At 43.2% G+C, this 15,357-nt stretch overlaps 1 protein-coding gene across 1 annotated transcript; it reads left to right on the top strand.

The window, feature by feature from the left end:
• The first annotated feature begins 6,018 nt into the window (after nucleotides 1-6,018).
• On the top strand, nucleotides 6,019-14,876 carry HENMT1 (HEN methyltransferase 1). Its single transcript, XM_032867273.1, has 7 exons — nucleotides 6,019-6,031; nucleotides 7,833-7,952; nucleotides 9,609-9,721; nucleotides 10,345-10,479; nucleotides 12,529-12,708; nucleotides 13,384-13,576; nucleotides 14,442-14,876. The coding sequence occupies exons 2-7, from the start codon at nucleotides 7,842-7,844 to the stop codon at nucleotides 14,874-14,876; spliced, it is 1,167 nt and encodes a 388-aa protein (XP_032723164.1). The 5' UTR covers nucleotides 6,019-6,031; nucleotides 7,833-7,841.
• Nucleotides 14,877-15,357: the final 481 nt, after the last annotated feature.

Here is a 15,357-nt window from a genome sequence, read left to right as displayed (position 1 = left end):
GTGTGTGTGTGTGTGTGTATGTGTGTGTGTGTGTGTACATATGTATGTATGTATATAGATTTATTTTAAGGAATTTGCTTATGTGACTGGGGAGGAAGGTAGGTCCAAAATCTGCAGGGTCGGCCAGCAGGTGGAGACAGAGGGTAAAGTTGCATTTAGAGTCCAAAGGCAGTTAGCTGGCAGAATTCCTCCTTGCTAGGAGATTAGTCTGTATTCTCTCAAAACCTTCAACAGATTGGAGTAAGCCCACCCACATTATAAAGGGTTATCTGCCTTATTCCAAGTCTACCAATTTAAATGTTAATCTCAGATGAAAAATCACCTTCATAGAAACACCCAGAATAATGTTTGACCAAATTGCTGGGCACTGTGGCCCAGCCAAGCTAACATAGAAATTTTACTATGGTGCCAGTTGAAAAGAACTATGGAAAATCAGGGTCCCTCTAGGAAAGCTTTGAATAAGTTCATCATGTCCTGTGGCTGCAGGGCACATATGGCTGAGGGCAATGCACATATACTTAGAAATGTGTCTGAGATGAATGGTTTGCTAGAAAAACTAATGGCTCAAATTTTAGTTTCCTAAGATATGCTTATCAAGTTTTAATTTTAGGGGTGCCTGGTTGGCTTTGGATCTTGGGGTTGAGAGTTTGAGCCCCATGTTAGGTGTAGGGATTACTTAAAAGTAAAAACTTTTATAAAAAAAGATTTCAGGGGCGCCTGGGTGGCTCAGTGGGTTAAAGCCTCTGCCTTCGGCTCAGGTCATGATCCCGGGGTCTTGGGATCGAGCCCCGCATCGGGTTCTCTGCTCAGCAGGGAGCCTGCTTCCCCTCACCCCCTGCCTGCCTCTCTGCCTACTTGTGATCTCTGTGTGTCAAATAAATAAATAAGTATTTAAAAAAAAGTTGATTTCAACTAGTTAAGAAGTGAGATGTCACCTTGCACTTTTACCCATTTAACTTTCTAATCTCTACTTGATGTCTTTTAGGCATCTCAAAGTTGGCATAGCTCAGATTGAATGCTTGATTTTCAGTCCTTTCCAATCTTCTTCCTCCAGAGTCTTTTGCACCTAGTAATGGTACCTCTATCCTCCCAATTGATCATACCAGGAAACTGGTAAATATTGGGGGTGGGTGCCACAATTTATTTATACCAAATATTCCACATCTGTGACCCTCTCTATTCAGAAGTTCTTTGAGATGGTGCTGTCAGCCTTGGCCAGATAAGTCATCCGACTCAACAGTCCAGAGAATGGCTCTGCAGAGAGCACAGATTTTAAATTGTCCATTAACCTGCCCGTCACCTTGCTAACCTGACCCAGATTCATCTGGTTGGATGTGATGATGCAGTTGCCAGCCAAGTGTTCCTGCAGCATGTACAGGCCCAGGAGCTTACCTATGTCATTCCGCAGGTCGAGGCCACACCTGGTGCCACCACCACATGTAACGTGCACGAGGCTGGGAAATAGTCCTGAGTCCTCCTTTTTTCCACTTACAGTTAGCTGTATCGTTACGAAATTTGTCTGGACTCTGTGCACATCACTGTACCTCCACTGCTATCACAAAATCCAGGCCACTATCGTACCTCTTCTGACTTACCGAAATGGCCTTCTAAGTGAGCAGCCTGCTTCCACTCTTCCTGGCGTCCAGTTAATTCTCCACAAAACAGCCTGAGGGGGATGCCTGGGTGGCTCAGTCAGTTAAGCATCTGCCTTCTGCTCAGGTCTTGGTCCCAGGGTCTTCCATTGTGCTCCTTGCTCAGTGGGGAGCCCACTTCTTCCTCTGCCTGACCTCTCTCTCATTCTCTCTGGAAAATAATTAAATAAAATCGTAAAAACAAAACAAAACAAACCCAGCCAGGTCCGGTTCCCCCAGGCAGATTATGAGATATGAAGATTTAGGTGCAAGTGATCTTCCCAGGAGAAGCTGGTAAGGAAGAGGGGAAGTAGGACTGGGAGGAAAACAGGCAACAGTGCAAATTCAGGTCAAGTCCTGTGGATAATAGCCTGATACCTCAGAGGAACTCTGGAGTATAAATTATACCCCATTTGCTCTCCTATCTATAAGTGGGTGCAAAAGAGGTGGTTTTATTCAAGCACTGGGATAGGACCTGTGGACAGAAACTACTGCCTGTGGATCTTAGCACACCTTAAACTGTCATAATTTTCCTTCTGGCCACAAACTGTTTATACATTCCTTTTACATGTAAAATACAATAATCTTCTCCTAAGACCTCTAAATATTTCATCCTATTTGAGTGTCAGGCTCACTGTAGCATTCAGAATAACTTTCAGTCACCTATTTTATGGCAGACATGTGAAAGAGGACCTCACCTGTCCCCATTTTTTTGATCTGTTTGTACTTTCTAATTGAGTTCTCCCTTTCCAGATCACCTCTTAGGCAAAAGATCCTGTGTGCAAAGCATCCCTTGGTGGGTGCTGAAACTACCTCTCAAGCCATATTGACTACCCCAAGTCAGCAAGGCCCTGAGTGATAGACCTGCCCCTTTTTGCCTACCTACTTGTACCCCCGACCTCTATCCCACATTTTCCTTAAATAAATGTAGACATATTTTCAGCACTTTGGAGACAGATTTTGAGAAGTTAGTCCACTGTCTTCCTTGTGTTGACCTCACTAAAATAAATTCCTTACTTATTTTACTGTCACTTGTCTCTCTGCCTCTGGATTCGGGCAGTGGCCAGCAGCTGAACCTGATTTGTTTACGGCCCTCAGAGCCAGGAGCTCTCACACCCCTGCACCTGTTACACATCTACAACTCCTGGACTGAAAAAGCCACCAGAAGGATCTTTATCTGTCTTTTTCTCTCAGACCAGTACTTGGTCCATAATAGGTACACTATACACAGTTATTGAATGGGTAATCTTTTTTTTTTTTTTTTTAAGATTTTAAGTAACCTCTACACACAGTGTGCGGCTCGAACTTACAGCCCTGAGATCAAGAGTCACATGCTCCACCAACTGAGCCAACCAGGGTTCCCTTGAATGGGTAATCTCTCACTCTCTCTTTTTTAAAAATATTTTGTTTATTTATTTGAGAGAGAGCACAAGCAAGGGGTAGGGGAAGAGGGAGGGGGAGAAGCAGACTTTTCGCTGAGCAGGGAGCCTGATGCCGGGCTTGATCCCAGGACCCTGGGATCATGACCTGAGCTGAAGACAGACACCATGCTCTACCACCTGAGTCACCCAGGAACCCCTTGAATGGGTAATCTTATTTCTTACTTTGCAACTGAAAAAACTGACACTCAGAGAGGATAAGTAAATTTCCAAAGGTTAGAGAGTAATAGTCAAGTCAATATTGATCTTTTTTACTATAAAGAAAATCAGTATAATCATGTAGAAAGTTGAGAACATAACCTGTTATATGTGTGTATCTTTTTCTCTGTCACATACATAAAAGCACACACACACAAATTTGTTTAGAAACTATCATGGAAACCCTTGTTATAAATGTGCATGAATCCAACTAGAGACCTACTCTTAGTTGGCCAAAGTCCAAGATTTCATTTTACAATAATAAACAGCAACAGACAAAAGGTATCCAATATAATAATTCTTTAACTTATCCAAGAAATGTTTAGTGAGGGTCTGCAATATACCAGGCAAGCAGTGTTCTGGACACTGGAGCTATAATAGCTAACAAAACTGAGTCCCTTATAGCTAATACTTTTAGGGGAAGGAGATAGACAATAAGCAAATGAACAAATATGTAGGTTATCAAATGACAGTAAATGCTAAGGCAAAAATAATGCAGGTAGGGGTGCCTGGGTGGCACTGCCTTTGGCATCTGGCTCTGCCTTTGGCTCAGGTCATAATCTCAGGGTCCTGGAATCAAGTCCCATATTGGGCTTCCCTGCTCAATGGGAAGTCTGCTTCTCTCTCTCATCCTACCACCCCGCCCCCTCCATGCTCTCTTTCTCTAATAAATAAATAAAATCTTTAAACAATGCAGAGTAAAGAGAAAAGAAAGTGTGGTGGGTGGGGACAGGTCTATTTGACTTAAACTCATTTGGAAAGTGTAGCACATGGTCTCAGTGGGACTTAAAATCTAGGGGCAGAAGGTAAGATTAGGCATGATGAGGAAACAAGACAACAAAGGGTAAGCAAGGGTACTAGCCACTGGAAGCAATAGATGCAACTGACAGTTTGAAGAGGTCGAGATTTGGTGATTGTCCAAATCTGAGAAGGGTGGAAATAGATAGAGCCAAGGATGATCTTCACACTGAAAGAGTAGGAAACCAAGGAAAATGATGAAATAGGCACATTTGGAGAGGGAGCTGGACATGAGAATCCCAAGTTCATAAATGAGCCAGCTAACAGCTTAAGGCAAAAACTCTAAATCCAGGAATTCTGTACAGATGATTTATTAACTTTTTTAAAAAGATTTTATTTATTAAGTCGAAAGAGCGCGAGCAAGCATGAGCAGGGGGAAGGGCAGAGGGAGAGGGAGAAGCAGACTCCTTGCTGAGCAGGGAGCAGGACTAGGGGCTCAATCATGACCTGAGCTGAAGGGAGATGGTTAACGAACTGAGACAGCTAGGTGCCCCCATTTATTAACTCCTAAAAAAATCTCTTTAAATATTTTTAAATTGTGGTAAAATATACATAACACTTAAATTTTTTTTCCAGGTATGTATATAAGATACTGATTCAACAAGTCTATATTTTGTGCTAAAACTTCCCATTTTAAGTGTGTAGTTCAGTGGCATTAAGTACGTTCACACTGTTGTGCAACCATCACCACCGTCTATCTATGGCCCTCTTCCATCATCCCAAACTGAGTTCTGTACTCATTAGCCGTCAACACTCAAATCCTTCCCTCCACCCCAAGCCCCTCCCTGGCAACCACCATTCTACTTTGTCTTCGTGAATTTGACTACTTTAGGTACCTCATATAAAGGGAATCATCCTGAAGAGGAAGAAAAATTATTTTCTCTCTACCCTTCAGAGTTTTTGGCTGAGACCCCTGTATTAAAAGACCTATTACTTACATAATCCAATAGACTAATGGGCAGAAGGCTTGAACAGACCTAGTAGTTCATTTACCCAGCATGGGGGTGTAGAGTGCTTCTTCTAATTAAATTTGTTAAATGAAAAAAAAAAAACTATTAACAAGAAAACAACGGAGTTTATTAATATGTATACCTCACGTAACAGAGAAGATACTTGGGAAGAATGAGTAAATCCCAGAGGAAGCCCAAGTCACCACTTTAAATACCATTTTCAGTATAAAGAAAGATGTTGGGGGGCACCTGGGTGGCTCAGTGGATTAAAGCCTCTGCCTTCAGCTCAGGTCATGATCCCAGAGTCCTGGGATCGAGCCCCGCATCGGGCTCTCTGCTCGGCAGGGAGCCTGCTTCCTCCTCTCTCTCTACCTGCCTCTCTGCCTGCTTGTGATCTCTGTCTGTCAAATAAATAAAATCTTTAAAAAAAAAAAAAGAAAGATGTTGGGGTGGGGTGTGGGGGGAGGCCAGTTAGGCCTGGCGCGGCGCCGCCTCAGTCCAACGGTCTCGACTCTCAGCGGGCCGGGCCGGGTCGCAGCCGCGCGCCGGTGGGGGACGCGGCTGGGACCGCGGTCTCCTCCAAGGTTCAGAGGGACTCCTCGAAAATGGCTTCGGGGCATGCGTCACCGCGGCCGTTAAGAGACCCAAAACCGACGCCTAGCAGCCCAAAGCCCGGAGGCACAGGGCTGGGCGTCTGCCCGCGAGCGACGCCTCGGGCCACAGGCCAAGACTGCGGCGGGAGCCGCGCAGGTGTGGGCGCTTCAGGTGCGGCCGCGGGCGGGTAACGTCACGCTGCGAGGCGGCGCGGGCGGGGCTCAGGGGCGGGGCCTGAAGTTAAATACTGCGGCGGCTGCGGACAGGCAGGGGGAGTTTGCAGTGCTTTGCTTTCCCGCTGGTGCTCCGCTCAGGAGGTAAGACGTGCGGGGACCGGGTATTCATGCTCTGGGAGGACTGGAGGACTCTGACATTACGTCACTTGGGGGAGCGGGGTGAGATACGACTTAGTAACTCAAAGGTCGGTAATTGACATGTTGCTTACCTTTTAGGCTGAGAACCAAAATTGACATTCAAGTCCATCAGTGAATTGGATTTTGGAAGTGTTTTTAGCTTCTTAGTTACTTCGGGCATTTTTTTCTCCCCGAAATTTCATTTGTTGATCATGTGTGAGAAAGTGATTGAAAGCAATTTGAAGGTGCCTGCTATCTCATGGGGTAGAGCATAAGATTCTTGATCTCAGGATCGTGACTTAAATGGTGGAGCCTGATTAAAGGATGATGAAGCGGATAATAAACTTGAGGGCTTTTAAGAAATAGTCATTAATTCATAGGATTGTTCAGATTGTATCGAATCTAACAGGGAAAAGGGAAGAAGAGTTGTTACTGTATTTAGCTGCGTTTGTCCTGATGAAAGATGACTTGGGCTTTCTGAGCTTGTTTTGTCTGAAGCCATACTTATTAAGCAAATTCAGTCAATTAAATGGTAACATGTAAAGAGGGGAGGAAACTTGCTCTGTCCCTGGTTGATCTAGGCGCCTCTTGTGCTCAGGCTCCTTTACAAAACTGCTGTTTTGTATTTACAGCTGAGCCATGGCTGGTTCATAGAGCTTGAAGGATACACTGTTTTCTTGTTTTAACAAAATTGAAGAAAACAAACAGGTAATGCTGCTCCTAAACCTGTTTGTATGACTCTCAAGAGGTATCCCTGAGATGGATTGTGAGGTAGTTAAAAGTAAAATCCCATCAAATTTAGCTCCTAGCATTTCTTGGGGTGTTGGATGAGATCGAACAAGGATATACAAAAGGTAAAATTCCACATTTGGTGTATATGAAGTGAAAAGAGTATCAGTTATTTTAAGTAGCAAAATCTACTTTAAAAATACTCTTTAAGTGATAATGTGATTTTGGATCCACCAAAGATCTTGTTCACTGAAGATGGTGATTGAGGAGGTGTGGGGCGAGGCCTAAGAGTCTGCATTTCTAGGAAATTTCCAGGAAAAGAGAATCACTGAGAACAACATTTGGAGTCTGTGCTGTCCAATAGGTAGCCACATGCCACATGTAGTTACTGAACACTTGAAAAATGCCTTAGTAAGACTTAATTGAAAGTCTTTAATCAGGACTACAGCACAAGAGCACTGCAATAGATGAGAGATGGTGAAAACTCCCATTTTCAGCTGCCGGGGATTTGTAGCCATTAGCAGATGGCTATAGCATCAGCAGAGGGTCTGAGCGCATGGAAGAGACCACCAGAGTTTTGGGTATTAAGCAGCATTTAACAGGATTCTTGATAGGGTAGCTCTGGGGGATCGGATTATTAAGGGGTGGTGGTAAGGAATTTGATCAGACTGTGAGATTAAAGGTGGAGAATTCTCTAAGCTAACTTGGTAGGATTCTTGAGAGAAACTGGCCTAAGCAGGCCCAAGACAGGATGGTGTCTAGGTCAAGGCCTAATCAGAAGACCATTTATAGGAGCCTTTCTTTAGTTTGGTCAACAAGTCTGTCTCCAGCCTACCTGTATTCCAGGCTTTGGCAGTTCATTAAAGGTCCCTTGTGGCTAGGAGACTTAGAATTGTTAAAAGCGTTAGTTTTCCCTCCAGCTGACTGTAATAAGCCCTCAGAAGCTTAAAGCCATATTTTCACTTAATAAAAGATAAGACTGGAGGCTTGGATGAACCATGGAGGAAATGAAGTACCACTGAGTGATTTTTGGACAGGTTGAAAGGCCAATGTATTGTACCAAGTAACTGGGAAATGAGGCTGGTTTTTCCTTAATTTCTGAAGCTGCGCATGATTTAGAGCACCTCCCTTCTGCTTCAGGGCAACAGTATGGATCATTGTGAAGTTCTCAGCAAGAAAGTGATTGAGTTCAAACCACCAGTGTATGAACAGAGATACTACTTTGTTAAAAACTTAGTGAATCAACATGGACACAAGAAGGTAGGTATTTTCTTTCCAAACACTTAGAAGACTGCCTTATCAACTTATAGTCAAAATAATAAGAAAAACTTAAGGATTTGGCAGGTCAGCAGAGACTATTTGAAGATGTGTTGCAGTCTACGGCCATACCACCCTGAACGTGCCGATCTCATCTGAAGATGTGTTGCAAGGAAGGAAAGGGATTAGTGCAATAGGGAGAACACTGACCATAAGATCTTCATGCATCAGTAGTTGGGGGGAAAAAACGTTTTTCTCTAGAGTAAATAGAACTGATCTGTGGGGGAGTGGGAGAAAAGGGTGGTATGATTGGATAGTATAACGAATTAACCTAAGTCTATCCTGTAAATACAGTTACTTCTGTCTTCAGAGAGGGCAGGGTAAAGTTCAGGGGTCTGTGGGAAGGAGAAGCTTGAGCTAAATTTAGGTTAACAAGAAATTGAGTATACTATGTAAAAAGCAGTTTAAAGCTTCCTAAGGCTGTAGTTTGCTTTTGGACTAGGTTTTTAAAAAAGATTTTAGAGAATGAGCGAGCACAAGCCTGAGGGGAGAGGCAAAGGGAGAAGCAGACTCCTGGCTGACCAGGGAACCCGATGTGGGGCTCTGTCCCAGGACCCTGGGATCATGACCTGAGCTAAAGACAGACTCTTAAACAATGGAGCCCCCAGGCGTTCCTAGACTAGGTTTTGTTGTTGTTGTTGTTGTTGTTTTTTAATGCCATATAACCGTTCTCCCACTGTCCATAAATGTGCCAGCTTCAGAAAGGAAACTGCTTATGGCTAAGGGTGCAATATTGTGGTAAATTGTGAGGTTTACCTAAAATATTAAAGGTAAAAAATGAAACACATCTGAGGAAAAATTGGATTGAATATAGGTTGAATGGGCCTATTGCTAAGGTATAATTATAATCCCAGTTTCCAGAAGGGAATTTTTATTTTTTTTGGAAGCAGCTTAGTAAATGCTGTAATTGGTTTTCTGATAGAATGAATTTTGAGGTAAACTTTAGTCTGTTCCAGAATTAAAACTTTGTGCATCTTAAGATAATATGGTATCTTTCATGTCTGAGTATCCAAAAATACCTCCTTAAGGCTGAAGCCAGCTGCCCCCTTAAGGCTGGATTAGAGCCAGTCAGCTACCCTAGAAGCTGATTTGGGATATTTTTGGGATTGGGTGCCATTAAACTTTATAAGTATTAATTTACTAAGGTGGAATCAGAAATTTAGGTGATAGTGTTTAGTGATTAATGAAGACTTTAGGCATAATTAAGAAGTCCATTTAAGAATACATACAAATGTGCATTAAAGGGATTAGGTTAACACTGAACATAAATCCCTAAAACATTGGTCAAGATCAGGCACTTAAGTTAGAAGCTGCTCAGACGTTCAAAGTTGTGTTTTATAGGGTAACTGCCTACCATGTGGGGTGTTCTGGGTGCCTGGTACTCATCTGAAGTCGTTACAGTCCAAACACTAACACAGCTTATTCCCTGCCCACTCGTCCCTTAACGTTTCAGGTTAACTTCCTTTTTGTGTACCTTTTACTACCAAAAAGATCTTGACATAATTATATGGTTAATTCTGATAACCACTTACTCTCTAAAGTTTTTGGTCCTATTTGACTTCTGGCAATAATGTCTCCAATGCTCTGTTTCATCTGTAGATTGCAGACTTGGGCTTCGGGGACGCCACGCTTCTATGGATGCTGAAATACCACCGCTGCGTTCAGTATCTTGTTGGAGTAGATATTGCTGCCAAACCCTTTGAATGGGGAGGGTAATACCAAGTTTCTGAAAGTATGGTGCATTAATCTAAAACTAGTGGCACTATGAGGAAGTGTCAGTTTTATACAGCTTATTTTGAAAGATTGGCCCCGAGAGCCTCAAGGTCACCGATTGTGCCATAACATCGTGAATGATACAGTAGTTTTTCCTGCCAATGTAGAAAGTAAAACCTGTCAAGAAATTATAGTAGACAAAGCATTGTAGATTCAATTTTCAAATGGCAAAATCTTAATGCTGGACACCAGGAGAACTCAATTAGAGGATTATCATTGCCCCAGATCTCTTTCAATTTAAGCCTGAGCAGCTCCCCAGTCTCCTATATATATTGACTGCAGATTTTTTCAGGACATTTTTTCTTCTAAAGAAAGTTAATCACTGATCCACAGGGAGCTGGAAGACCAAAAGTATTAGATGGCGAGAGCATCAGTACCATTCAGTCTTGTTCTTATTGACCAGTAATCTATGAGGAAGTTAACCCTAAGACCTCCTTCTTACTACCTCAAGTCTTGGAAAATTCATTTCGGTAGATAATGATCAGAGGATCAGATTATCAGAATTCCACTGCTGGTGAGATTCTGAAAGATTACAGTGTTAATATTCCTTCTGTTTTTACAGGAGTAGGTTGTCTCCAGGAGTGGGGAGTTACATCATTCCTCGAGAACTAGATTTGACTATAACCTTGTACCGTGGTTCTGCTGTACAAAAAGACTCCCGTTTGTGTGGATTTGACTTGATAACATGTATTGAATTGTAAGTATTAAACCTATTCTTACTGTATAAGTTTATTACAAATCAGAATTCTCTGGGTGCCTGGGTGGCTCAGTGGGTTAAGCCTCTGTCTTCAGCTCAGGTCATGATCTCAGGGTCCTGGGATCGAGTCCTCCATCGGGCTCTCTGCTCAGCAGCGAGCCTGCTTCCCTTCCTCTCTCTGCCTGCCTTGCTGCCTACTTGTGATCTCTCTCTCTGTCAAATAAATAAAAAAATCTAAAAAAAAAAAAAAAGGAAATCAGAATTCTCAGTAAATTTGGTCTCCTAACAAGATTTAAATTGTAATCTTCAAATTTATTTGTAAAGCAGATTACTTGACAGGATTGGCTTTAGTTTCAGATATACAGATGGAAGAGCCACAAAAATAGTACCAGGAATACCTTTTATTCAGGTTCACCTATTCAAGTTTTCCTCATTTTTTAAAGGATTTTGAGATCAAGAGTGCAAGAGTGCTAGGAAGAAAGCATGAGTCAGGGGGAGGGGCAGAGGGAGGGCAGAGGGGCAGAAGGAGAAGCAGACTGTCCCCTGAGCAGGCTCCCCTACTTAATTTTTAAACACAGTAAAAATATTTTTGAGTGGGGACACCTGGGTGGCTCATTGAAGCGTCTGCTTTCAACTCAGGTCATAATCCCAGGGTTTTGGGATTGAGTTCCACTTTGGACTTCTTGCTAGGCTTGCTCGGTGGGGAGCCTGCTTCTCCCTCTGCCACCTTCTCCCTCTGCTTCTCCCCCTGCCTGAAGCTCCCCATGCTTGTGCTCATGTGCTCTCTCTGACAAATAAAAATCTTTAAAAATATATTTGAGCAGAGGTATATTTCTGTGGATTTTAACACATATAGTTTAGTGTAACTTACAGTCAAGGCACAGAACAGTTCCATTACCCGAACAACTCAGGCTGTCCCTTTGTGGCCACACCTTTTCCTCACCCCTGGCAAGCACTCACCCATTTTGCAGCATAGATTTTAGAAACACTGTAGTAATCATACAGTATATAATTTTTTGAAACTTTTTTTTCCCAGTGAATGCCTTTTGAGATTTATCTAATTTCTTGGCAGTTTTTTCCTTGTTTCTGAGTATTCCTTTCATGATGTACCACCTTTTCAAGCACTTAAGGGTATTTGGGTTTCCAGTATGGAGACGAGATACCATTCACAGAACAGGTTTTGCATGAACACAAGTTTTCATTTCACCCCGGGAATGGGATTATTGGGTCATATGATTTTCTGGTTCAGAGTTTTGCTCTATTTCTTCCATTGTCTTTACACTTTTATGCATTGACTTTTTCTTTTTTTTTTGTCCTCTAATGTGTGAATTTAAAGCAATAAATTTCACTAAGTGCATTGTAGCTCTAACTACACATTTTGATGTGTAGTATTTGCATTGATATTGCAAAGAAGCTAAACTGAAGACTTGAGTTTGAGTCATTTACCTATGTGTCTTCTCTTACTGGTCTGAATGGTTGTTTCCTTCCCATCACCATCCTGCCGAGTGATTATGGGGAGATATATGGGCACATTTGCCCTAAAAATCACATCAGTTTGTTGTCTTTGGAAACTTAACATTTTCCAGGCATACACTCAGTGTCAAATTGCCTCTCCTGTTCCTCTTTAAGGCAAAGATAGAAGTGGGTTAGATGAACATACAGCATCAGGATAGAAATGGCTCCCTGGGTCTAGTGGCTGCCTGTACTGGGACAGTTGATCTGGTCCTTGGGTGTGGGTGAGAATCTGCTGGGATCTGATGCTGAAACCCACAGCTTTTGTGAGGCATTTATTCTGGTCTCCTAGCACTGCAGGCCTTCTGGGGAGCTAACACTTAATGCTCATACTTCTGGTTACTGACAGTGAGGTCCAGAGCCCTGAAAGAGGGGGTGACGTGGTCCAAGGGCAGGGTGAAGATATAGGAATAGTTGGTTTCAGGTCCTATAAATACTGTTACATAAATTCAGATGGGATAAATGTAGAGGTAGAAAATGTTTTTGCTAAATCAGCTAGGAAAATAATTGCATTGTTTTTCCCATTGACCATTTCAGGATAGAACACTTAGATTCTGAAGATCTGGCCAAGTTTCCTGAGGTCGTGTTTGGGTACTTTTCTCCGGGTATGGTTGTCATCAGCACACCAAACTCTGAATTCAATCCCCTGTTTCCAGCATCAACCTTTAGAGATCCAGATCACAGATTTGAGTGGAACAGAAAGCAGTTTCAGATGTGGTGAGTTCATAAATGTTATGAATTTTGTGGTAAGGATGGGGGAGTTTACTCCACAGGAGTTTAAAATCCTATAAAGTCAGTCTTGATACACACATTATGAAAGTTTTATTATCCTAATAAAATTTCCCAAAATTCAGCTTGACATATAAAAAGGACCACGATATTTGGGCAAAATAAATGGAATTTTTTGATTTCTTAGGTCTCAGGCAGCCACGTAAAGCCTGGGGTACAAGGTGACTTCTGATATGAAGGCATGAGGAGTAGGAGTGTTGGTGTGGAGATAGGGAAACAAAATAGGGAGGGGGTTGTAGGGCAGTGAGGGTGAGCCCCCATGCCCTGCCCAAGTGTTCCCTGCCAGGGCCTTGACAGATGGACAGATGGTCACGTTTCTGGCATGACTGCAAACCCAAATTTGAGTTGGGATTATAGCCATTTAGTCTCCTTTTTCATGCCTACACCCTGCTCCTTAACTCCCCCTTTCTCCATATTTTTGTGATTACGTGGAAGTAGACTCAGGACCCTAAAGTCTCCTCAGAAGTAAGCAAACCCAGTAGCATTATGTGTTGCTGTAAGAATTTGCAACTTGGGAAGTATTTTAGCTCATTGTATTTTTCTATCTACTGGTGATTTTTAATCTAACCATACCTTTCAGAAATGCATTTCTTTTAATTTCAGGGCTTTGGATGTGGCAAAGCTCTACCATTACTCTGTAGAGTTCTCTGGTGTGGGGGATCCACCAGCAGGAGCTGAGCATGTTGGATACTGTACCCAAATAGGGGTCTTCCAGAAAAACAGAGCAAAGCCAACTGAATCGAGCATTTCAGAGCCAGAAGAACATGTTTATGAAGTTGTGAGTTTTCTATGGGAGGTAGCGGCCAGGGTAAGAAGCACATGGATTAGGATGTGAACTTTGTAAGGGTCCTCACTGTAGAGATAAATGTAAATGTGCTTAGAATCCTTCATGCCCACAACTGCCTTCAGGGTTGGTCTACTTCGCCCTAGAGACTGTCCGGCCTCTTGCCATGTCTCAAATCACATTACAGGGAAAGAGCAGGAGTCCTGGAAAGTTTTCAAGCTAATATGTCAGCAACCCCACCCCCGGCCCCCCAGTAATCCATTAAGATCAGCAGCACTCCTCCACGGCATGGCCCAGGAAATGAGTATAACACCTGAAGCTGCAACCTTCTCAGGCCCTTTTGGTTTCAGGAGATAATGTTGAAGAATAAGCACTCTGCTCTCCTAAGAATCTTTTTACCCATTTCCCTCTAATATCAAGAAGGAACATTGGGTTGGTGTGAGTTGGTGGAAAGCTGGCTTTGGGAGACTTCGATCATTAGAATTTTTTTTCTTTTTTTTTTCTTTTTTTTTTCTTTTTTTTTTTTAATTTATTTGGCAGACAGAGATCACAAGTAGGCAGAGAGGCAGGCAGAGAGAGAGGGGGAGGCAGGCTCCCTGCTGAGCAGAGAGCTTGATGTGGGGCTCCATCCCAGAACCCTGGGATCATGACCCAAGCCGAAGGCAGAGGCTTCAACCCACTGAGCCACCCAGGCAACCCGATCATTAGAATTTTTAAAGCAGCTCAGATGTTAATGTCTGTACCTCTGGTTTGATTCCCATGATATCGTGGCATGCCTGGCTAGTAGGATTTGATACATGTGTGTAGTTAATACCCAGTTCATAATGTGGTAGCAAGTTCCTAAGGAAACGAAACCTCTTGGTAATTTTTCCTTCAGGTTTATACCACCTCATACCCGAGTTTACAGCAAAGCAAATACTTCCGGTTTACTCTGAGTATTGAAGCGGTGAAAGCCATCGACTTGATGAAAAGCCGGTTTCTACGGGGTCCAAGGAGAAAGGAGGGCGACCGGGTGGTACCGCTGGGCAGCTGCACCCCGCAGCACGGGTTAACAGAAGCTCAAAGGGCTGAAATAGAGCAGTACCCCAAGCCGTACAGTGTGGGAGAGAAGTTCTACGTACCGCTGGAAAGACTCCTCGCTTACCCGAAGGTGAACCGCTTGGTGGCGGGCAGCACAGAGAAGCTGCGCACGGTGCTCGCGGAGGGACTGCGGCTGAACGGCGATCAGACCGCCGTGCAGGTGGAGCTGGTTGACTACCGCACACAGCGCCTCTTCGATGAGCATTTAGTCAGCCCTGCGCTGGAGTCCTAAGCGAGACAGCCTAGTTTGCAATTTTCTCTAACCGTGTGTTTTTTCATAGGCTTTTTGTAGGTCGGTGGAGGGCCCATAATAGTGCTTGTTCATGTTTGTTAGACCCATGTTGAATGCGACTTTAAAAAAATTTTTTTAAGCAAAGTGGATTATCAAATAAAACTTTTCCCCAGGGAATAAGTAGTTTTAAATTCATAGGATTCTGTATACTTCCTTTGGGCTAAATTCTAACCTGTACTGTAATACTTGCCTAAAACATCATACAGGAAGTGTTTGAAGATAAGAGCAGCCTCCTCCCTGGTAGTTTACTGCGTGGAACCAGGGTGGTCAGAGCAATGGAGAATTAGAGCTTCACACTGGGCGAGGGGGGGGGGGTGTAGCTGGTTTAAATCACAGACCTGAGTGTAGAGGTTTGCTGACCAGGCTCTGCCACCAAAAGGACCTATTCATCTGCCTTCCTGTTGTGACTATCTCAGAGAGG

Source organism: Lontra canadensis, unplaced genomic scaffold, assembly GCF_010015895.1.
Source record: "Lontra canadensis isolate GAN:19392208 unplaced genomic scaffold, GSC_riverotter_1.0 scaffold33, whole genome shotgun sequence".
Classification (NCBI taxonomy): Eukaryota; Metazoa; Chordata; class Mammalia; order Carnivora; family Mustelidae; genus Lontra; species Lontra canadensis.
This window is presented reverse-complemented; position numbering and strand designations above follow the sequence as displayed.